Below are 23,562 nucleotides of genomic sequence, written 5' to 3'. Positions count from 1 at the left end.
AACGCCAAGGACACAGTTTACAATTAGCTGCATTGTCAGAGACTGTGAGTCCCCGCCTCCCAAGAAAGGGAAAAAGAGGTGTCAACTTCCAAGTGGTGTTCTTGTGGAGCATCAGGCACAAATAAATTGGTGTTGTTGCTTCATTTTTCCACCTGCAGAGGCAGAACAATTAGTTCAGGTACTCCCTCTGCTCTCAAGCATTGCCACGTTGTATGAGAAAATGCACAGAGAGAACCAAACAAGAGAGAGCTTGCAACACGAGAGAGACAGCAACATAAAGACAGGAGTGTGGGAAGTTGACGAGTAAAAAAGTATAAGAGGGAGAGAACTGGAAAACACATGCATTATCATAAGGTACATAAACACAATGTAAAAATTAGTTCCTTAAAAGTGAGCAGTGGAAGGATATAAGTCAGTCAATCAGAGATGGTAAATAGGTTATGCTCCAGAGAAGTGATTGACAAGCTGGAACAAGGAAGAAGCCAGCAAATGAGAGCGACAATAAAGCCAACCAATGGTAAGCAATGAGTGGGCTGTGAGCTCCTGTAAGCTTTTGGTAAGCCCACAATAGGTCTTTTACAACCAGGCTCGACTGACTGACAGATTTGCCTAGCACCATTATATCTCCAAATGCCAAGTTAGGGTTCCATAGTTGAAACTCACTTTACCTTTAAGTAACTGGGGCTTTTCTTAGCAAGGTGAACCTTTTAGCAATCTGGATGCCTTTCTCATAATGAATCATCATTTATTGGAGATGGGGTGGCTCTTACCTGCACCACATTTTTGGTGTTAAATGCAGCTCGCATCATTCGGACCCAGCTTCTGTCCACTTTGGCAAAACGCCTTGCTTCCCGAGGTAGTTCCTAATTCCAAAAAGAGGCTAATTTAGTGATATTAAAGACAAAAAAACAGATAACACAGCTCACGGCATGAAAGCATTTCAAAGGGTGTCTGAGGCATTGTGCTAAATGGTGGAATGCAGAAAAAGGCATATGTAGAGGTTAGTAGTTTCATTCTTTTAATACTCAATTGTTTATCAGTAAGTCACTGTTAAACTAAATCCCCCTCTAGTTAACACTTTTATTTCAGCCAGTTATTTTTTGTGTTAACTTTGCTAGGGTTATAAAGAACTCTGAATTTCAGCTAGTCATTTGTTTTAGAGTTCAATGTATTTTTATAAAAATGTCAATGCGCCTTAAGAAGCTTTGACATCACCATTTTAGAAATGAGAGGCTGCAGAAAGACAGAACCTACAGGCTAGTGTTATCAAACTAAGCACCCAGGCCCTGGAACAGCCTTGCTACACAATGTAGTCTTGCCCCATCACTCCAACAGTTCAGGAAGAAAAAAGATCCGAAGACACATCTTTCCTTATAATAGCAGCACTAAATACCCGCTAAATCTCTTGTTCTCTCAGGCCTACATCAGATTTACTATTCTACCTCTTCATGCACACTTCACTTCTGAAAGGGCACTTGGTCTCAGACCCGCTGCATGCGTCTGTCACTCCCTCCATGCTTTATGACCGCTGTCCCCACCCCCACTCCTATGTGCAACTATAAGCTTTAAGTATAAAACACTGTTAATGCCTTAAGCAAGGGGTATGGTGGAAGTGTGGGTATTTTATGTTGCCCACATCTATGTGAATCTGAGCATGTCTTTCAGCATGTGTATCCATGCATGCTTAAACAATTGTTTTTTCAGCTTCCTGTTCAAATCAATACTCAGTGCCTGAAGACAGAGCACCGGGCGCCATACTGGATCCAGTAAAAACTTGGGTAGGAAATCACAATACATTTGCAATTTATTTGACCATTTTGCTACATGTATTCTGTCTTAGGTTAGCGTATGTGCCTTTGGTATGCAAATCCATATATTTCTATGTTTGCACTAATCTATAGTGTAGATCGGATGGAATTTACCAATAACCTGCTAAGTCTTTGCCAGGAAGGACTGATTGTCGGTCCCAACATGGTCATATTGTCAGGGAAGACATGAGGGAGGAGTCATTGGACACCTGTCCATGTTATCTGTTGCCCAGAAGACATAGTGGAAATATTATCACAGCCTGGGGGCCTAGAAAACAACATAATAGGAGTAACTGAAATCTTCAGAACACTTCATGCTCAGGCACAAAAACAATTGTTTAAGCATGCATATATAGACATGCTGAAAGACAAGCACAAATTCATACACATGTGGGCACATGTTTCCTGATGGGCCCTTCTGACATTTTGTTCTCATCCCTAACATTCGGTACCAATCTATAACTTCTGCTGGACATCTGGTGGCCATGCTTCAGATATGATAGTCATCCCTGGAATGTGATAGTAATGCTTTGGCACGATGCAAAATAATATCCACGTTAGGCACAAGTGCACAGCAGCAATGGACAAATACATTATTTATTTTAAAGAGCTATAGGGAAATATGCATTTTCAGAAACTGAAACACTGTTTGAGAAAAAGTAAGAGCACTTCCAAAATATATTTAACAGATATCGGAGTGGTGATGCAAGTCGATTCGTGAGCACGTTATTTCATTATGTCTAAAGTCATTTACAATTATTTTCTAAAATGTGGGGTGCATTAAAGTATCGGTACCACTTTTTATGAGCTAATCATGGCTTGTGCTGTCTAAGACCTATGCATGTAAACAAGTTTCATTTCAGAGATAGGTTTGGTGCCTGAACCTGTAATGTCTCGGTAACCTGATCGGTAGCTCTATCTTCTGAAAGACCGATCTAACTGGAAGGATGGCCTGGGTGTCTAATGGCCAAGATATTGAGTGTTCCATCCTGTCCCTACTAGGTGATTAAACATTAAACCACTGAGATCATACTTGGAAAAGGCACAGTGGGAAAATCAAAGGAAGCAGAAGTTGCAAGTGAATGTATATAATTGGCAGGCCATGTCAAACAGCCTAACCTGATTATGTGAATGGCGTGTAAACATGATGTGCTTTTTAGGCAGTCATTTAGGGAAATGATGCTAATAAATTCACAATTTGCCCCCCATATTTCAAAATTTTCTTTAAGGAAGAACTCTCCAAGGAGGGTCAGTCTTACATGACACTCCATGAAAACGACCGAAACTTTTAATAAGTGCCCTTTTCGACCTGCCTGTAAAACCTGTGGCCTTTTAGATAGTCTATTTGGGAAATTGTGCTAAAACATAAACTATTTTTGTGCCATTAAATCTATAAAAAAAAGAGAACATTACCGATTTCCCCTACATGCAATTAGCCTCAAGTGCATTGCTCACTTGGTCAGTGTAAGACGTTATTACATTCATAAAAAGTAAGTCCTCTTCACAGAGTCTGAAAATTCCTGAAATAAAGAGGCCTTTCCTAAAAGTTTGAATAATAACCATGTATTTTTGTGAATACTGACAATGTACATTAAAATGTAATATGAATACAAAGCAAACACAAATAAAAGCAGGATATAGTTAAAAGTTAGACAACTGTTGAAACACCTCACCTTAGTGATTGTGGAGTGACTGAAGATTTCTTCCAGATGTTGCCAAAGTTCTTGTACATCTATCCACAACTCCAGAACATCCCCCACTCGCTTTAACTTCTCAGCCCATGATGTAGCTTCCTCTCTTAATGGGTCGATTTCCTTTGAAGTTAGCATGTGAGCCAGAAGAACCTGGGCATCTTCCAGCTCCTCCAGCAAAAGAAGTGAGTCTTCTTTCACCAAAAATATTTCTCCTCTATTCTTGTAGGCCTCGAAATTCAACACCTTGAACACAATTGACAAAACACTATATAGGTATCTGTTCACAATGCAGGGGTCAAAGTAAAACCCAGTCACATGAATAAAGTGTGTACTGGTGTGCTGTAATTGTGTGCTGTGACAAAACTGGCAGCAATGCAACATAATCTCAGCATGTATTTTAGGCTCTGCCAAGCAACAGAAGCAACACTGTCCTGTGGCATCTGCTGCAAAGCCTCATGTCACTCCCTGGGCATACTGCGCTTCATAAATATAATTCAAGGCGTTTCCAGTGAGGTGCCTAGTGTGCTGTGTGTGCTGCCTCGATGCGCTTTGCTGAGTTCGGCAGCACTTGGTCCAGTTTTAGTGCACTAGAATCCCTTGAAAAGGGCCCTCGGAGCAGCCTCGCACCTTCTACGGTGGCTACGTAAAACGCACGGAAAGGGGATACTACACAGATATCAAGTTGTTGTTTTCATCTAGAGGGTTTTGTAGAGTTTAGAGTGCTAACATGAATAAAACACATTGCATGTGAATTCGCTGATAAATCTGTGGGTTATTCACTTCTTTTTTTGGATTATTGCACAGTTTCCTCTCGTATTCGATAGGTTTCAGCGCCTTGAGACCCTAACGGGTGAGTAGTGCGCTTTATAAACCCCTGATTGATTGATTGATTGGCTTCCAGTGAACTTTGTGGTGAGGTGATCTGGAAATAGATGTCAATGAAGCGCAGCAGAATTGTGGCTTCTGGAGGCTTCCACATCCTCTCTTTGTTTTTGTTGACCCCATCTTTATCTCTTCTCTTGATCCACTGTGTTTCTCTCCTCCCCTCCTCTTTCGACCGTACACCTCTCTCTGTCCCTCTCCTTACTCTTTTTCCACTTGTGCATCTCCTCTCATACTTGTTTGATTCCCACTCTGTTGTAATCTTGCTCCCTGCGTCCCCATCTCCCTGTCCACCCCTCCTTCACCCGACCCCTTGGTATGACCCACCCCACATCCTGGAGTGTGGGTTAGAATGTAGAAGTGAGCTACTGCCGCCAAGCTGGAAGCACCTGTTACCTATGACTGAATAAAGTTGAACTTGGAAACCCTTAAATGTAGTGGTCCTTTACTACATTTCTTGGCGACGAGGACGAGGAGCTGAGCCAGGGTCAGTTGGGTGCTTTCCTCCCTGGAAAACTTGATGCTTGAGCGGAGATTACCATTTTAAATGAAGGCTTACCCAGTGAAGGAAGGAAGGTCACAGGAACAGCGGATGTAATGATGAAAGCTGAACTCATCGAGGTTGTAAACGTGAAGTACGCACATCCGAAGCAAGGTGTGTGGTCTCGATGAAGGTGAGCTCGTGCCGTGTGAAACAGAGGAATCTTGTTCTTCCGTGTCAAGTTTGACAGGAGTTGGTGGATCCTCCAGCTGGCATCCTTGTGTGAGTCCAGCGGTAATTGAAGGTTTCAGTGAAGTGAGACGGCAGCAGGCAGCGTCGGCGGAGTGAGCACAGCGTGACGGTGTGAGAGCTGTTCCGCCCGTGGCAGTGATCGGTTATCTCAGCAGGAGAAGAAGCCGAGGGTGAGTGTTTCAAGTCCCCTCCTAAGTTTGTGTGGACTGGCAAGCGGGACGTGAGAGACAGTCGAAACTCATGAGGGAGAAGACGTAGCGGGTCTTGCTCCAAGTAACTGCAGAGTTGTCGACGGGAAGTTCCAGTGCTTCAACCGTGGAAAAAGAAAGAGGACTTCGCGGTCAACATTATTTTCCTGTATGAATATTGATGAAAAGGAAGGAAGGTTAAGGCTTACTCGGGCTACGTATAGTGTCCCCGTGAAATTGTTTTGGGTGCAGGAAAACATTACCCATGAAGGATTATGAGGGATTCTCACCAGTCTATGAGGGGAGCGCATGACACTGCGTGAGGAGAAAGGAGTGGAGCGGGGAGAAGAGCCGCTTCTGTCTCTGCACAAGAAACTGAACTGAGGCGGCGTGTCTGGCGCTCGAGGTAAGAGAGAGTGGCAGCATCGTGAAGCGGGACTCTCCAAACTCGACGAATGATCTGAGTCGAGTGAGTAATAGTTTACAAGTATTCGGGAGTTTTGTTCAGACAAAGGTCAGGAAGATTAACTGAAGGGGACCCAATTTTGATAATTCTCAATTATAGTGAGCCTGTGAAAAAAATGTGAGGAGTGGTGCGGGGAACATGGTGAAACCGCTGAAACCGATCTAGGCAGTGAGTCATAACTGCATGATTTAAGAGCAGAGGAACAATAGGTGCAGTGAACCGGGGTTCACACTATCGTAAATTCACTGAGGCAGCACCTCTGCTGTTGAAACGTCCGAAAGGAGCAGAGAAAGGGTTTAATCCCTGTTGTCACTAGCGACTGAGCCAGCGCTTGGAAACTGCGCGTGGAGTTTGCAGAAGTATATAGAGAGTGTCTGACCTTGGGGTCGGTGAAGATAAATGTACCGAAGCAGCGGGTTGAAACTGCGTGAGGAAAACTCAGAGGGGCAGGGAGCGAAGTGAGCCCCAGGTGGAGTTTTTCTCTTTGACACAGATGCAAGGAAGCGCATCTGAGCGGAACATAGTGAGTAGTCAACCCTTAAACTGAACGGTGGCTGCATGTTGTAAAGTGAGGATAGAGCAGAGGAACAGGGGGTGTAGCGAACCTGGGTCCCTATTATCGAAATTTCACGGAGACAGTGTTTCCTGGCTGTTTGAAGAGTCTGAGAGGACCAGGGAAGAAGCTTAACCTCTGAGGCCACGAGTGTAACTGAACTGAGGCAGCCTGGTGAAGCTGTGAGAGGAAAAAGCAAAGGAACAATGGGTGTAGCGAACCTGGGTTCCCACTATTAGTGAAAAAGTGGTAAATAAATAAATAAATCCACTGAAGTAGTGTCTTAAGAGGATTTGAAACGTCTTAGAGGATCAGAAAAATGGTGAACCTCTGAGGTTACAGGCACTGAGGCAGAGATATGAAGCTGCGTGTGGAGATTGCAAAGAAAAACCTCAGAGTTCTATGTAGTAAACTAAACTGAAACAGCTCGTAGAAGCAGCGTAAGGAAATATCAGTACTGAGGCAGAGTATTGGGAAGCGATGTTTGGAGATTCCAAAAGAACGGAGGGAGCGTGGTAAATGAAACCGCGTCAGCGCGGTGAAGCAGTGTGAGGAAGTTTAGGAACTGAGGCGGCGCTTGGAGCTGTTGTGAGGATATGTCAGGAGTGTGGTAAACCCCAGGGTTCAGTGTAAGAAAACTGCATCGCAGCAGCAAGTTGTTGCAGATCGAGGAAACCCCCAGAGGGGCAGAGAGTGCAAGGAATCCTTGTGACGGAGTTTACACAGAGTGGGGGCAGCACTCTTGAGAGAGATCTTTTCCCGGTCCATTGTTGTTTGTGAATTAATGAGAGTCACAGATCCACAGACGAAGGGAGCAAGGCATATTCAGTGATTTCAGAGATACTCTGCAGAGTAATTGTAAGCGCAGAAGGAGACGTGACCTTTAAAGAAAGAATCTTAGTAGCTACAGACTGCGCATTTCGTTTAACCAGCTTGGGGCGCAAGCGAATCCTACAAAGTGCACTCGTACTGCTATTTATCTATTTTGCAGGCTGTGATTACATCTTCACGTGAATTTCTAATTTATAGCTGCGCGTATGACATGGAGTGGGGCCAGAATATGAAGATCACCGCAGAATGGGAAGGAAAATGTTGAGAAGTACATAACAGTATTTGAGGAAGAGAAAGTATCTCTGCTACTTGAGAAAAAGGCAGAAAATTGGCTCCACAGTTTTGGAACTGGAGGAAAGAAAAGGTACCACGAAAGGGAAAAAATATTGACGGAAGAGTCAGACAGAGATTTTTATGAGGACATTTTGAATGTGGTGGATGAATACAAAAAACAAGTCTCGTTAAAAAAGGAACAAAGGAAGGACGAGATCAAGGAAAGAAAAGTGAGCAAAGAGGAAGATAATGCTAATAGAATAAACCCAGTGGGTACCATCTTCCAAGGTGGAGTAAAGACAGATATGATCTCAGACTCAGGATCACGGCACAGTACGGCAAGCAAGCGTGTAGGGAATAGAGAAGCAACTAAAAAATATGTAGAAAAATTTAAAGAGGCTAATACGTCCCTAAAAACATATACAGGGAAGGACATCGGTGTAAAAGGGTACGAAGTTATGGAGTCAATGCACAAGAGAAACAATACTTGGTGTACTATACATACAACGGAATGTGGACTCACCATGCAAGGGGAAAAGGATCAAAAGAAATGGAGAGTTTCACGTAAAGGTAGAAGAAAAGAAAACATGAGTATGCAGGCATGGATCAGAAGCATGCAGAGAACTAAGAGTAAAGCACAGAAGGCTCGTGAGCCGCATACAAGGGGTTCTGTAGTTTTGAAAGGAGCAGCAACAAACGATGTGAGTGTAAAGGAAATAGCTAAGGACAAACTAAAGAGAAAACGAGAGACTGTCCAAGGTTGGGTGGATGAAAGAGAAGTACGCAAGAAACAGGAGAGAGAAGACAGTAAAGGTAGAGTTGGAAGAAAAGAAGCATTCGATAGTAAGGGAGCATGCATAAGTACAACAGCCAATGAGCGGCAAAAGATAAAAAGTATGAGTAATCAATTTGATTGTAAGGAAACGTGGCAAAGAGCCACACTGGACAAGTCCTGGTCTAAGGCAATGGAGGAGTATGAAGACAAATGTGAACAGGAAGGAGAAATGGAGTATAGTTTGATTGAATCCAAGAGTGAAAAAAAAAAAAGGAAAACCTTTCTAAACGAACAATAGTGACTAGTTGGAAAGTGAGAATATGGAAATGTAGAAGGTACGAAAAGATTTCCCATTAAAGGTTTTGTTGGGGAAATATGGTCCACCCTATGATAATGGTGTCCAGTATAAGGCATGTGGAAGAAGCCTAAGTGCAAGGTCTCAGTAGACACGCAGTATTTCGTGTATGGCAAACCCAAGAGGGAACAGCAGGACACATTCAAGCTTGAAGATACTCATGCAAATGATCGGGGGGGCGCCTAAAACTAAATGCGACAAAAATGGCAATTATAGTCATGACCAAGGAAAGGGGAGCAGAAGGAGGCCCCGTCCCGGTATTGATAAGTACATGGAAATGGAAGTTGGTGTCATCAGTGGCAACCTCAGGGGTGCGTCCTGGCATAGCTACCACCCAGAGAAAAGGATAGTACAGCCATGCTAAATCTTCTGGTAAGAGATGGGATTCCAGCAGTTAGTTCGGAATCCCAGGGAGAAATAGACGGAGTAGTAGCTGGGACATGGGAGAGCTGAATGGGAAAAGGTTGTTATGCCTTATTACACCAACTTGGGGAGGCCCGCAATGTTACATCTCACACATGGTCTATCTTCTTCTATTGTCATGTGAGGCATTCCCTGTTGGTTCCAGACTGCTTCAGTTGCCTAATGTTTGACAAAGTAACCACATAGCCTCTTCTCTCCTGTCCTGAACTGTTAAAGGCACCAGACTTATCACAGTTGTTTATCGCTGGAAATGCAACCCCGTAACCGTTTTAGATTCTCTTACAGTTACAGTTGATTAACATAAGAATTGCAACCTGTTAACTCTTCCTATTTCCTGATTAATGTTTCATATAGTCTTACCATATCCCTGCATTTGCATATGAGAGCAGGGACCCCTACCCCATTGATACGTATCGTGTTTTGGGACCTTACTCATATTTTTCCCCTTCCCAGCCTTCCCTGCGCCTCTTCTCCCTGTTCATCCTTTCTCCACTTTTCTATGGGAGGGAGGTGTGTTGTAATCTTGCTCCCTGCGTCCCCATCTCCCTGTCCACCCCTCCTTCACCCGACCCCTTGGTATGACCCACCCCACATCCTGGAGTGTGGGTTAGAATGTAGAAGTGAGCTACTGCCGCCAAGCTGGAAGCACCTGTTACCTATGACTGAATAAAGTTGAACTTGGAAACCCTTAAATGTAGTGGTCCTTTACTACACACTCACCCTTCTCTCCTCTTGTTCTTTCTCTTACTCTCTCCCTTTTGACTCGTCACTCCTTTGTCCACCCACTCTCTGCAATCCACATCTACTTCGAGGAGCAGCTCCTCCATAATGGCGGAGGAGGAGCGGCGCCCTGCTAAAAGAGGAAAAATAAAATAATAATAAAAACATTTTATTATCATTTTATTTTTGCCTGACAGCTAACGAGCGAGTCTTCAGTGGGCAGGCCAGGCGATCCTGTTGGAGAGGCATGGCAGGGAGAGAAGTGGTGGGCACTTTTAAGTGGAAATGTGTGTTTGGCCAGCCGTCCTAGGCCAGCCAAACACACATGTCCACTTAAGTTCCTCCAACCTGGCTGTGTTGCACAGCCAGGTTGGATAAACACCCAAGGCTCCAATTCACTGTCTGAGCGGAAAACGAAGCTGCTCAGACCAATCCCTGCGCTTCTCTCATGCTGGGAATATATTCCCAGCATGAGAGAAGCGCTGCGATTTTGCATCTAGGAGCCTGCGTCGAGCCATCATTGGGGATGTTGTGCAGCATGGCTAAAACCATTAGCAAAGCCATCAAGGTCCCAAAGGGAAGACCTATTTGCTTTGTCAGTGCTTGTTAGACAAGGCCTATCTTGTGGTGTGTGTTGAGAGGTAATATTCTCAGTGCATGTACACAGCACATTCCCACCTGGTAAGTACAACTGATTTACATCATGATCCCTGTAGTGTCTTGTAATAAAAGATGCTGGAACTCCTTTCCTTCTCACTGTACACCGTAGGCCTGTGATGTAAGCGTTGGAGGGATGAGTTGAAGGCAGGCTTAGAATGTTGAGTTGTGACTTACACGCAGCGGAATAAAGACATGTAAAATTACTCTGTGTGTGTGGCGTACTTAGTGGCAAGTGTCTAGGCTGCCAGGACTCTAGAATCCCCCCTGTAGGACTGCTAGAAAGGGGCTGCAATAGTCTGTGGTTAACATGGACTTCCATGATCTCCTAACGGGTAGACGCATCAGTGGCAATGAGATAGGGGATCTGAAGCCTGTACACTGAAAGCGCTCTTCCAGAGAGTTTGCCGTGGTCCAGCATCCTGCTTGTGTGTGTCACGTATGATGTAGTCGAGGTGTAGAATCAACGCTGGCACAGGTAGAGTGTCAGCGCAACACCAGTCTGTATAAAACGCTTGAAGATAAAGAAACCAACATTGAAAGTCTACATTTCGGTGGCCAGGAACTGAATAAAGTGACTGCAAATAAAAGGCACTGTAGCAATACGCCATATGCTATATATAGTAGAAATGCTAAAGGCGGATGCAACTAGATTACAAACGCAGAGCACAGCAATACGTCAGTACAAATCAAATTGAAATTCAAGTGATACGAAGCAGAGATTAACCAGGTGTTTGTGAAGAAACATTTAAGTACAAAGCCGACAAAATATCATAATGTTAAATGCTTTAATTGACTATTAGTATATAAGGTTCATCTACCTACCGAAACAACTAATGACTCAATGTGCAGCGACAAGCTGTGTAATGGCCCCAGAAAGAGTGTCAGGGATTGGTATGCGGAGTTGCCCCCAAGCGAAGCGGCCCACCATCAAAGCTGCCTCACAGGGGCCAGAACAACTCCCAAAACACACATCAAGTAAAGAGCTCCAATGTTGAGCAATGGCAAGTTTCAAGTGTCAAACATTGTTAAAGCTGACCCTGAAGCTAGCCTGTACAAGGCACTAGAGAAACTCTGCCTAATCAAGTTACACAATAAGCGCCTGAGAGACCACTACTGCCCACAAATGTATATAGGGCATCGTCATTCTTAAAACCGCCAACTGCATTTGAAACTGCCAAAGAAGACAATATTGGCAATAGATCGATGGCATGGATAGAGACATTTGAAGATTTTATAGATGCATTAGAGGAAAAAGGTGATTAAAAAAACTGAAAGTATCTGAGGAACTTGGCTTTTGAAGGATTAAAAGACGCCATGAAAAAGATGCTACAAGAAGGTGAAGTGGCGTACGATCAAAACAGCCTTGAATGCAAAGTTTAATCCAGTGCCAGATTTAGATACATATTCAGTTAAAAGCACCAGAGACTAGGTGAGACTATTGAGTACTTTGTGGAGATACTGTATGTTCTGGTGAAGCACTGTAAATTCAATGAATTTAATAATGAGGATGCTACCTGTCTCAGAGTAATCAAGGAAAATCTGGGGAAGATTTACAAGCACCTTGCACCTTTATTGCATCACTTTTAACATGGGAAAAGTGAGGCAAAAGTGGCGCAAGGGGCTTGTAAATCTGCCCCTCTGAGTTTAGAACAAGGCCTAAAAGCTGTTTGCATTAAAGAGTGTGCTGATCATCACGCGACTGACAAAGACGCCGGAGTTGCCCAAAGTGCTCAGTCATGAGCATGAAAAGTAAGCCAAGGCACAAGTTTAGGGACACAAGGCAATATCTCTACAGAACACGAGAACGTGTTACACATGTGGATTGTCATTTCCACATGAAAGTAAATATCCTGCCATTGGACAAACATGCTTCAGCTGTGGTAAAGTGAACCTTTTTGTGATGACTTGCAGGGCGAATAGATAAGTAAGTGTGTCGCAGCGTGAAGACAAAATGGCCAACCAAGCGCTACCTCAGTGATGTTCGACGTGCTCCCACAAGGTCAATCGGCCACACCAAGTGAGGCAAATCGACACCAAACTAAGTCGATCATCGTCTAAATCTTCGACAAAGAGTTCCTCAGTCTCAATTTCCAGTGACAGTGACAATGATAATTGTGCGATGTCGATGTTTACCTCAGAAAGGAATGCATATGCGAGACTGTTCAAATGTGAGAAAAAACTCAATGTGAAGAAAAATGGACATGAGAAAGCACCAAACACATTCAAACATTGTCTGAAGATAACTCTAAAAATAAATGGGTGTTTAATACTATTCTCAATTGACAGCGGTGTGTCGATAAATATCATGCCTGAGGAGAAGGATCAAGAACTGACTCTGTTACCACAATTTACTAAGTCAAAAACAAAAGTCTACGCATGGTCTGCTTCAACCCTCTTAAAGAGACAAAGATCCTTTGTAGCCAAGATGAAATACAAGAAAAATGTGGCACAAGCACCTATTCATGTACTTCAAGGAACTGCTTGATGGGACTGTTTGCTGAGTTTTAATACTGCTGCTGATATGGGCCTAATATTAGTGAAATACAATATGAAGACTCATCGTGAAATTGTAAGTCAATTTCCTTCATTATTTCATGGGCTAGGTAAACTCAAAACAATGAACGTAAAGTTACACATAAATGAGGATGTTCATCCTGTTGCTCAAACACACAGACAAATTGTGTTTTATTTGCAAGACGCTGTTGAAAAGAAACTTAATTCATTACTTAAACATGATATCATTGAATGCTTTACTGGACCGACACCATGAGTTTCTCTCATTGTTGTGGTGCCCAAAAGAGACAAAGAAGTGAAGTGGACATGCGTCAGGTTAACAAGGCCTAATAAAGGATATCATCAATTGGCGCTTGAAGAAAAATCCAGGTCCATTACAACCTTTTCTACGCATTTTGGTCTGTATCGCTATAAGCAATTGAGTTTTGGTGTATCCTCTGCTGCTGAACTTTTCAGACACGTCATTCGACGTATCATACAGCCTGTAGTAAAAGCATTTAACCATAGTGATGACATATTAGTTTTCGGAGCCACACAGAAAGAACATGACAAGCTCTCATGCAAGTCTGTCGTTTGTTGGCCAATGCAGGCTCAACTCTAAATGCTAACAAATGTCAATTCCACAAGAAAAGCTTGACATTCTTGGGCCATGTCTTTTCTGATCAGGATATGAAACCTGATCCAGCACAAGAGCAAGCATTATCTATTGCAAATCCCCCACACAACATTTCTATGTTTTTTTAACCATATTTTATTGGCATTTAATTCTCATTATAAAAAACATTACATTATGACAAATACCTTCTTGACATATATAAGTATTGGTCTCTGAACAATCGCAGATCATTACGCTCAAGTAAAATAAAACAGTTTCCGCCTCCCCCCTCCCCCCTACCCCACTGGGTTGCATTGGAGCAAGTAAAATATTGTGGCAGCCTGTTAGTAGCTGCATATAAATGTGGGGCTCAGTGGCCACACACAGCGATAGCCAAGATTGTGTGTGTTAAAGTTGGTGGTCTCCTTGGCCATTGCCTCGGCCCGCGTCAGCTGCTCTAGGGGAGCCCCCCTCTTCCGTATCTTCCTGTCGAGAGGCTATCAGTTCATTCACTAAGGTTTCCCAGGCTTTGGCCCTGTCCATCTTGCCAATCCCCGACTGGCTTCCCTAAACAGTAGTCTGCTTTCTGCACCTGCCCATCTTTCTAATTCTATTTTCCAGGTGGTGATCAGAGGACCTCTTGGGGACTTCCAGTTTCTAGCTATCTCCCTCTTGGCTAGGACGTAAGCAAATTCCTGAAACTTCCCTGTCACCTTATTCTTGGCCGTATGTGGAAACCATCCCAAGAGGAAATGCTCTGGTGATTATGGTAGCTCCTTATCAATCAAGTCGCCTATAACCTGCCGTATGTCTCCCCAGAAAGTCTGCAGTAGGGGCAGTCTCAAAACATGTGGAGTATGTGTGCCTCTCTCTCCCCACATCTCGGGCAGGTTGCTGTTTCCGCACCAAAGTACTTCCTAATTCGGGCCGGCGTTAAATAGGCTCTATGGAAGACATAATAGTTAATTAATTTAAAACGTGCGTTCCTGGATGCCTTTGGTACGCGTTCTAGAATTTTTCACATTCCTTCTCTGGTATTTGCTTACCTAGGTCCTCCTCCCATTGTAGCTTCAGGCGATCTAGAGGCCTCCGCGCATCTGTCTGTATGGCCTTGTAAAGGCAGGACACCGTTTTAATTCTACCCGCTGAGAGCACCACATATCTGCATCCCACCAGTGCCCGCGGCTCTGTGCCCCCGCATCTCCAATGTTCCCTAATCTTTTGAGTCAAGGCCCCGTGCTTCAGGAAGTGACCCCAGCGAAGTCAAATGGAGCCTGCAGGTCCTCGAAGGGTAAGAGTGTGGAGTCCCTGTACAGGTCTCCCATGTCTCTTAGTCCCGCTTTTACCCAGTCCTCCAGCCCTGCCCAATGCTCTCCCTGTGGGAGATACCGCAACATTGTCAGTGGTATGTCAGGAGAGTAGGGAGCCACAGCGCCCACCTTTCTCAGGTATCTGGACCAACAGTGCATTACCACCTTTGTTGCATTTGCGTCCGTTGGCGCGGTGCGGCGGACTCGTAAAAGGATTTTTGCAAGGTTGGCAGTATCAGGCACGTCCGGGCAGCCCTCCCTTTCAGGGCTGCAGTCTGCCGCTAGCCATTGGATCAGCCAGTATAGCTGTACAGCCAGGTAATAGCTCTCAAGGTCAGGCACCGCTAACCCCCCCTCTGCTATAGGGCGTTGCAGTGTTGACAGTGCTACTCTCCGTCTGATCGTGCCCCGAATAAAGGAAGTGATCGTGGAATCCAGGTCCTTAACCATTGCCCTCGGGATCCACACCGGCAGTGTCCCGAAACAGTAGAGGAGGTGTGGCAACATTATCATCTTTAGAATCCCCACCCTTCCAGCAACGGAAAGCGGGAGTGTGCTCCAGAAGTCCATTGTCGCTTTTGCCGCCTTCACTGCCTTGCCTACATTACCCTTCAAGAGGTCCGCTGCGTCATGATAAATTTGTACACCCAGGTATTGTAGGCATCTAGACTCCCACCTCAGGCGCTCCAAAGTAAGCGGTGGAAGAGTGTCCGGAGTTAGCGGAAATAAGCTGGATTTTTGCCAGTTAACCAGGAGTCCAGATACCGCGCCAAATCGGGCCAGCATAGTGCGTGCCCCGTGGACTTCACCCGCAGCATCGCGCAAAAATATCAGAAGATCGTCTGCATATAATGCTATCAGATGTCGGCCCGCTGATGTCTCTAGGCCTCTATAGTCCTGGCTGCTTCTGGCTCTAAAAGCCAGCGGCTCCATGGCCAGAGCAAACAAGAGGAGGGAAAGGGGGCATCCCTGCTTCGTTCCTCTCTCCAACCTCAGCTTAGGTGAGATGACTCTTCCAGTGCGCACCCGGGCTGAAGGGGCTGTGTACAGGAGCTGCACCCATTTAAGGAATCCCTCCCCCAGGCCAATCCCGGAGAGGACTACATACAGATATTGCCACTCCAGGCTGTCAAATGCCTTTTCAATGTCCACTGTGAGCACTGCTGCCTCCCGCTTATTGTACCCGTCAGAGTCCATTACCGCTAGAAGGTGTCTGATGTTTGTAGCAGTGTTACACCCTGGGATAAATCCCGCCTGGTCGGGATGAACAAGATGAGGCATATGTAGCAATAAGCGGGTCACGAGGATCTTACTCAAGATTTTATAGTCCATATTCAACATGGACAGCGGTCTGTAGGCCGTGTAGTCCTGGGGTTCCTTCCCTGGTTTAGGTATGGGGATGATAAGGGCCCCCCTGGTGCTGTCCGGCAACTGCCCCAGTTCGTGAGCCCTCTGGTACATTGCGGCCAGGTGAGGGGTCACATCTTCCACGTATGTTGCGAAAAATTCGGCGGGCAGGCCATCTGTACCAGGCGATTTATTATGCACCATTCCTTTGATGGCCACCCAAATCTCCAGCTGTGTGATATCGACCCCTAGCAGCTCTGCAATGTCAGGGGTCAGGCGCATCAGTGGTAAATCAGCCAGGTACTCCCCCATGTCTGCCAACTCACATGTACACTTTTTGGTATAAAGTGAGGTGTAGTAGCGTGCATAAACCTCATTAATCTTATGCTGAGCAAAGTGTCTAATCCCCCATTCGTCGTCTATATCTACTAGTGGGGAGCCCCGGCTCACCGGGTTCGTCAGCCATGCCAGGAGCGATCCAGACTTGTCCCTTTCAGCGTGGGTGCGCTCCAGATATTTTTTGTAGTCAAAACTCCTGAGCCTCTCCGTTTGTCTCGCTGCATCTTCTTTGGCGTTCAGGAGCGCTCTTTGGAGCTCCGGATGTCCCGGTCTCCTGCGTTCCACTTCCCAGAGAGCTGATTCTGCCCCCTCTACTTCCCTCGTAATGAGCTCCCTGACTCCTGTGGCATGCGTAATGCACTGGCCCTGCAAGACCACCTTAAAAGCATCCCATTCTGTGGTTAGGGATGCCGTTGTCCCAGTGTTGAGTCGGAAATATTCCGCTATCTTACCCCTAATCTCCTCCCGAAAGACCTGATCCTCCAGTGTGTCTGGTCTAAGTCGCCACGTGGGGATCGGCGCTGGCGGTTACACCCAAATCAGGGACAGAATCAACGGGTTATGGTCCGAAATGGTGAGGGCCAGATATTCTGATGACGTGACCGGTTGTTGAACATCTGCTGAGCACAACAAGGCATCTAGGCACGCGTGCACCTCGTGAACCGCTGAGAAATAGGAGTAGTCTTTGGTTTGTGGATTCAGGGTTCGCCACGCGTCCAACAGTCCCCAACTCTGTCTCCAAGTGTTGAACGCATGGCAAGCACTCGCCGCCTGGGAGGATGGCAACAGGGGGTGGGATCGATCCAGAAGCACATCATCTACACTGTTAAAGTCGTCCCCCACTATCACAGTGTAAGCAAAATTTTGTGTTAATTTATGGCTTAGTGTCGCAAAGAATGGTCTATGTGAGAAGCGCATACACTAATCATGGTTATGTCTCTGCCCTCCAGCCTTCCCTTGATGGCCACAAAACGGCCCTCTGGATTGACTACTGAATGTAGCAATTGGAACGGGACTCCCGCCTGGACCTTCACTAACACCCCTCACGCATAGGACGAGTAAGTTGTGTAGAAAAGCTGCCCCCTTCACCTCTTGTGTAATGCCTGCCCTTCCTTTTGTGTTAGGTGCGTTTCTTGTAAGAGGGCTATCTGGGCTCCTCGGCGTTTGATATGTGAGAGGACTTTATGGCTCTTAGACATAGTGTGCATGCCCCTGATGCTCCAGGTCATGTATTTGTAATGTCGTTTGTCAGCCATCGCCAAGTATTACCACGGTCTGGGCCCCTTCTAGGCTGAGCAGCACCCACCACTGCTGTCTCCCGTTTGAGCCCACATGATATCCAACATTCTGCAACCCAGTGTTATCCCCTGAACCCAACAACAAACTTACCCTTGAACTCCCAACCCCCTGGATAAGTAGGAAAAAACAACCCCCCATCCAAACCAGTTTAGAAAGTGTACAAGTGACTGCTTGTAGGGTAATCAGTCAATACCAGAGGGTGGCCAGCCGCTGAAGCTCTCCCAGTCTCGGCAGCCGCCATCGTTCTCCGCACCTTCAGCGGTCTGCCCCGCAGCACTTCCCCCTGAATTACCCCAGTACCTGTATGCACCGGCAGGCACCACGTTCACGTCTGCTTGACCTAGTCCGCCAGGTCTCTCTGTCACATGATGCCATCCGCTGTCTGTGGTGTGACACTTGGGAGTGGCTCACTCTGCGCCTCAGAGTCGCTGGACCCTCCATCAGGGTCCTCCGCATGGTCGCTGTCCTCAGGGAGATCTGGGCTCTGCATCCCTCCACTGATCTGGGCCACCACTTGCATCGCGTTCAGTTGCTCAAGCTGTGCCTCTTCCTGCGATGGCGCCAGAAAGTCTGTCCTTGCCCTCTGCATCCTGGGAAGTCATCCTTGCCGCCCTCTGTTTGCCAGGGTCTGTGGTGGGCCAGCTCCGTCATGGCGGTCCAGCCAGTCAGACGCCTCCTGTGGAGTATTGAAGAACTCTGTGCCCCCCCGCTGTTACCACTCGGAGCGTAGCTGGGTATTGCGTCACGTATTTGTAGTCCAGCTGGCCTATTCTCTGCTTCACATCCCTGAAGGATCCCCTTCGCCGTTGCGCCTCCCGCAAAAAATCTGGGAAGATGCGCACTGTCGAGTTGTGTACTTGTGTATCTCCCTTGAGATGTGCCTGGGTCAGGATGTGGTCTCTGTCTTTATAGTGTAAGAGTTTTGCAATCACCACGATCGGCGGAGCACCTGGGAGGGGCGGCTTCGCAGGGAAGCGGTGCACCCGCTCTAGAGCGAAGAAGTTTGACAATCCCTCGGGCGCTATCTCCTCTTTGAGCCATTTCTCGAGGTAGGCCGTCATATCCCGACCTTAGATTTTCTCTGGTAGGCCCACAATCCGCAGGTTACTTCTATTTTTGGCTCGTCCCATCAGTTTCAGGACCCGCTGGGCGCCGCCATCTTGGATCGGCGCTCGGCCGCACTGGTAGCAGGCAGCTTCTGGTGGTGGTTTTCAGCTGCGTGGAGGGCTTATGTCGCCCCCAGAACACTCCCGCTGTATGCTTGGTTGCGGGGGATTGCTGTGAGTCACCAGGAAGGGGTGACGGGGAGCTTGTGATTTGCGCTACTCACTCCATCGGCGCCAAGCCACGCCCTCCAACATTTCTATGTTAAGATCCTTTCTTGGACTGGACAGTTACTGTTCGACATACATATGAGACTTTACTAAGGTCAGTGCACCATTATGAGGACTAACACATTTTTTTAAATCTTTTCATTGGTCACACGAGTGGGAGAAGAGCTTTCAACACATCAAGCAAGCCATTGACAGTGCCACTGAAATGGCTTACTTTGATCCCAAACTATATAAAGAGGTTGTAGTTGACGCTAGCCCTGTTGGTTTGGGGGCAACCCTTGCACAGCACAGTGGAGAGCCAAATGCCCGGAGACATATCATGCCATACTTCAGTAAGAGCCTGCCACAAATAGAACGTGCTTACTCGCAACCTGAGAAAGAAAGTTTGGAAGTGGTCTGGGCTTGTGAATATTTTCATGTTTTCTGTACAGAAAGTCTTTCACTGTAGTGACTGATCATCAAGCACTGTTGACAATATTTGGCAATTCCAAAGCCAAAATGCTTCCTCAAATTGAACGCTGAAGTTTGGGGTTACAAGAATACAACTACCTGATATTTCATCACCCAGAGAAAGATCAGAATCTGGCTGATTATTTTTCAAGAGTACGTTCATCATTTTGAACAAACACACATTGCACCCAGCACCAACCCATCCACCAGCAACATCCTGAAATGGCGTCGATATATCGACGACATCCTCATAATCTGGCAGGGCTCTCAACTGACCCTTGACAAATTTCTCATATGGCTCAATAGCAGAGACCCCTACCTCAACTTCACGAGCACTGCAAGCGCAAACAGACTAGCCTTCCTAGACCTCGACATCTCAGTCAAACAGGGGTCCCTCGTCACCACGACGTACTACAAACCAACTGCCAGGAATTCCCTACTGCATTTCGAGAGTTTCCACCACCGACCACTCAGGGCAAACCTCCCCTACGGCCAATTTTTGCGCATACGCAGAAATTGCAGCCATGTGACAGACTACAAGAAACAATCTTCAAATCTAGCACAAAAACTTCTGGAACGTGGCTACCCTCAAGCCATTATTTCCAAAACCAATAAAAGAGCCGCAATCAAAACAGGGATGCCCTCCTTGAAACCACTGATCGATTGAAACAGCCCATGACCTGTGTGACAACCTACAACACGGCCTCCAACCAAGTTGAGAGGGTCATCCGCAAACACTGGAAGATCATTAACTCAGGCCATAGGGAATGGGACCTACCACGTTTTGCATACAAAAGATCCAACAACCTCAAGGACCAATTGGTGCCCACACGTCCAAAAACGCAGATTAGATCAGAACCAAACACCATCCTCAACACTTGGGGACTACCGAGAATCACCGGTCACTATCCTGGCAATGACTGCAGTGTGTGTCACCTCACCAGACACACCAAAACTCTAGACCTGGAACCCAACAAAACCTGGACCCAGCGTAATCACACAAATTGTAACTCATGCAATGTAATATACCTCCTGACATGCCCCTGTGGTTTGCTATACATTGGCATGACCACACGCAAAGTACGCACCTGGGTGAGGGAGCACAGAAGCACCATTAGGTGCAAGAAAAACATCAGCAAACTCACTAATCACTTCTTAACCCATAATCACACCCCCAATGATCTTACTTGGACTGTGATCGAACAGTTCCCAGAAAGCGGGGATGACAACGAGAAAAAACTGCTTAACAAGGAACAGCGGTGGATCTACCGCCTCTCCCTTCAAAAGGATGGGCTCAATGATGTCATTCCCTGGAACTCCATTAATGTCTGACCCACCACACATGAACCTCATCAGGGTCCTTGCTCTATTTCTCTAGAATCCATCACCAAGCGAGCCCAGTACCTAACAGGTACTCCATCTACTTACTAGAACTGCCTGATACCACGCCTAACCTTAGCAATACCCCTTCTTGGACATGCCCTGTATGCACAATGGCTCCGTTCTCTACCACGTGGCATGCATAGTCGAAATGGAACACAACATATCTGGGCCATCTCTCTTTAACCCCTATAATCATGATAGTCTATTGTGCCCACTCACGGGCATTCGCCCTTGACCCACCTGTACATGATTGTGGAACTAACAACTTTTAATTCACACCACAGCTCATGGGCTCCATGCATCTCACAATGCGCAACGCAACCACGCATGCGCGGAATCACCGCCACGCATGCATGAAAAAAACTCTACGCGCATGCGCGGAACAAAGACTGCACTGTCTCAGACTCGCGCAAACGTCCGCTACATCCACCACATCCCGGGCAGTCTTTTCACCATTGCTCCCAACTCCAGGTGCTGGCAATTGACGAACAGATAAAAACAGGACGACCGCCTTCACTCAATCACCGGAGTGTGAGGACGGCGCAACAGGTACCCCGCAGGCTTTGACCTAAACGGTTGTGAGTATGACAATCCTAGGAAACTTCTCCCGGGTAAGCGCTCTTTCTCCCAACTGGTCTCCTAACCCCCAGTGGTCCCCCATTTCTTTTTACAGGGTCAAACCCCTTGCCGATTCACTCCAGGAAGCATCGGCTGCAAATCACTAGCATGAGAACGTAACCCTTATGCTTGAACCACATAGTGTGTGTGTGTGCTGCCCGAGTTCTAGCCTCACCACGCCTATGTTATTATCCGATAATCACCTTAACAGTACCACCAGTACTGTTACACTTTTGCACTTTAGAACCGGTAAACTCACACTGTTTGTAGGCAGAAACATGTTGACTGATATTTAAATCATTTGGAAATAACCAATCAATTAATTTTGGACCACTTTCCAACACTCAATTTTTATTCATGTCCTAGTGATCAAGCAATAAAATTAATCATTTTTTGACACACCTAAGACATTTTTATTATAATTCCATCACTACCACTGAAATAGTTTCACTGCACGCCTGAACTCACAAATAACCTGCTCTGCAGTAGACCTGGCGTCGTAGCACACTGGAGAGGCATTCGGCCTCTTCAGTGGGGCCCGATGATGAAGCATGTCACCAACCAGGTTGGTGAGTGAGGGCTTTCTTAACTGACCTAAGTGAGGCCAGTTTCTATCTTCAAAATACATCTTTTTGCTCCTATCGTGATTCTTTGAGTACTACGGGGCACTCTTCTTTTGTTTAAAAAAACCGAACCGGGGACTAAGAGTGGCTCTTGACTCTCCCTACCTCTCTCTTTGTTGTTTCATAATCTCAATGTGCTCAATGTGGTCTAACATCATTTTTAACATCAAGCTTTGTGATATAGACATCCCAAACTGGCCCCCTCCCCAGATTTCAACCAATGTAATGACATTTGATTTTGCAGTGGCTCGCTTGTGCACATCTCATAGCCAGCACCCAATACCAGGAGCCACTCTGGCTTACCACACCAAGGTAATGCCCAGTATGAGAGAGAGAGAGATATAATAATAATAAAATTGAATCGCCGAAGCACTGAGGAGAGGAGGGCGCAACGCCACAGGATACTCTATAAAAACGGAAGCTCACTCACTCGCGCTGCTGACACACGCTGAGTGACAACTATTCGCCGCACCACCTGGTAATTATTTTAATAATATTGAATCGCCGAAGCACTGCTGCCTAAGAAACTGCTTTGCCTTTTAAAATCCCCCACTTACCCGCACTCCTGCACCCGCTGACACTCGGCTCTCCGCGCCTCCCCGGTCCACCACGGGATTCTCCCGATTGTTGTGGAGGGAGGAGCGGAAGTGCAATACACTACCGGGCTAGAGGGGAGGAGGGTGCAACGCCACAGGATACTCTATAAAAACTGAAGCTCATTCACTCGCGCTGCTGACACGCGCTGAGTGACAACTATTCGCCGCACAACCTGGTAATTATTTTAATAAAATTGAATCGCCGAAGCACTGCTGCCTAAGAAACTGCTTTGCCTTTTAAAATCCCCCACTTACCCGCACTCCTGCACCCACTGACACCCGGCTCTCCGCGCCTCCCCGGTCCACCACGGGATTCTCCTGATTGTTGTGGAGGGAGGAGCGGAAGTGCAATACACTACCGGGCTAGAGGGGAGGAGGGCGCAACGCCACTGGATGACTACTCTGGCCACACCCATATAACCAGATGTGCTTCACCACGCGCAGCGGACGCGCTCAGCGGGCACGCCGGCGACGTGCCAAAGGCGCGCCAAAAGCAAGCCCGTCTGCGCCCGTTCGCGACCGTCCGGGACCAAGGGCCATAAACCCTGCCCGTCCACCATCCAACCCCAGGACATACAGCCCGAACTCACTTCCCAAGCTAAGAGTAGAGAGCTCCGCATCCTGTCACTCTTCCTGGGACCCTGCGGTCAAACAAACCAGATGTTTACTCTGCGGCTTTCAATTTCTTTCCCCCACCCCACCCAAGAAGGTACAACACAACATGTACCTCTTAAACTGCAGGTCCCTCCCCAAACATTCCTCAGAAATCTCCATCCTATTAGAAGATCTAAAA

The 23,562-nt window shown here is 46.5% G+C and overlaps 1 protein-coding gene across 1 annotated transcript in view; it reads right to left on the bottom strand.

Annotated features, from left to right (window-relative positions):
• LOC144762435 (dynein axonemal heavy chain 5-like) overlaps window positions 1-23,562 on the bottom strand; it is a 1,437,549-nt gene that overhangs the window by 890,701 nt on the left and 523,286 nt on the right. The window contains exons 39-40 of the mRNA XM_078647616.1: window positions 3,482-3,745; window positions 771-863 (exon numbers count right to left, since the gene is read on the bottom strand). Of these exons, the coding sequence (XP_078503742.1) occupies window positions 771-863; window positions 3,482-3,745 (357 nt within the window). The remainder of the gene's footprint in view (window positions 1-770; window positions 864-3,481; window positions 3,746-23,562) is intronic.

This window comes from Lissotriton helveticus, chromosome 6 (assembly GCF_964261635.1).
Source record: "Lissotriton helveticus chromosome 6, aLisHel1.1, whole genome shotgun sequence".
NCBI classification, from domain to species: Eukaryota; Metazoa; Chordata; class Amphibia; order Caudata; family Salamandridae; genus Lissotriton; species Lissotriton helveticus.
Note: the sequence above shows the minus strand (reverse complement) of the source record. Positions and strands in the feature narration are given on the sequence as shown.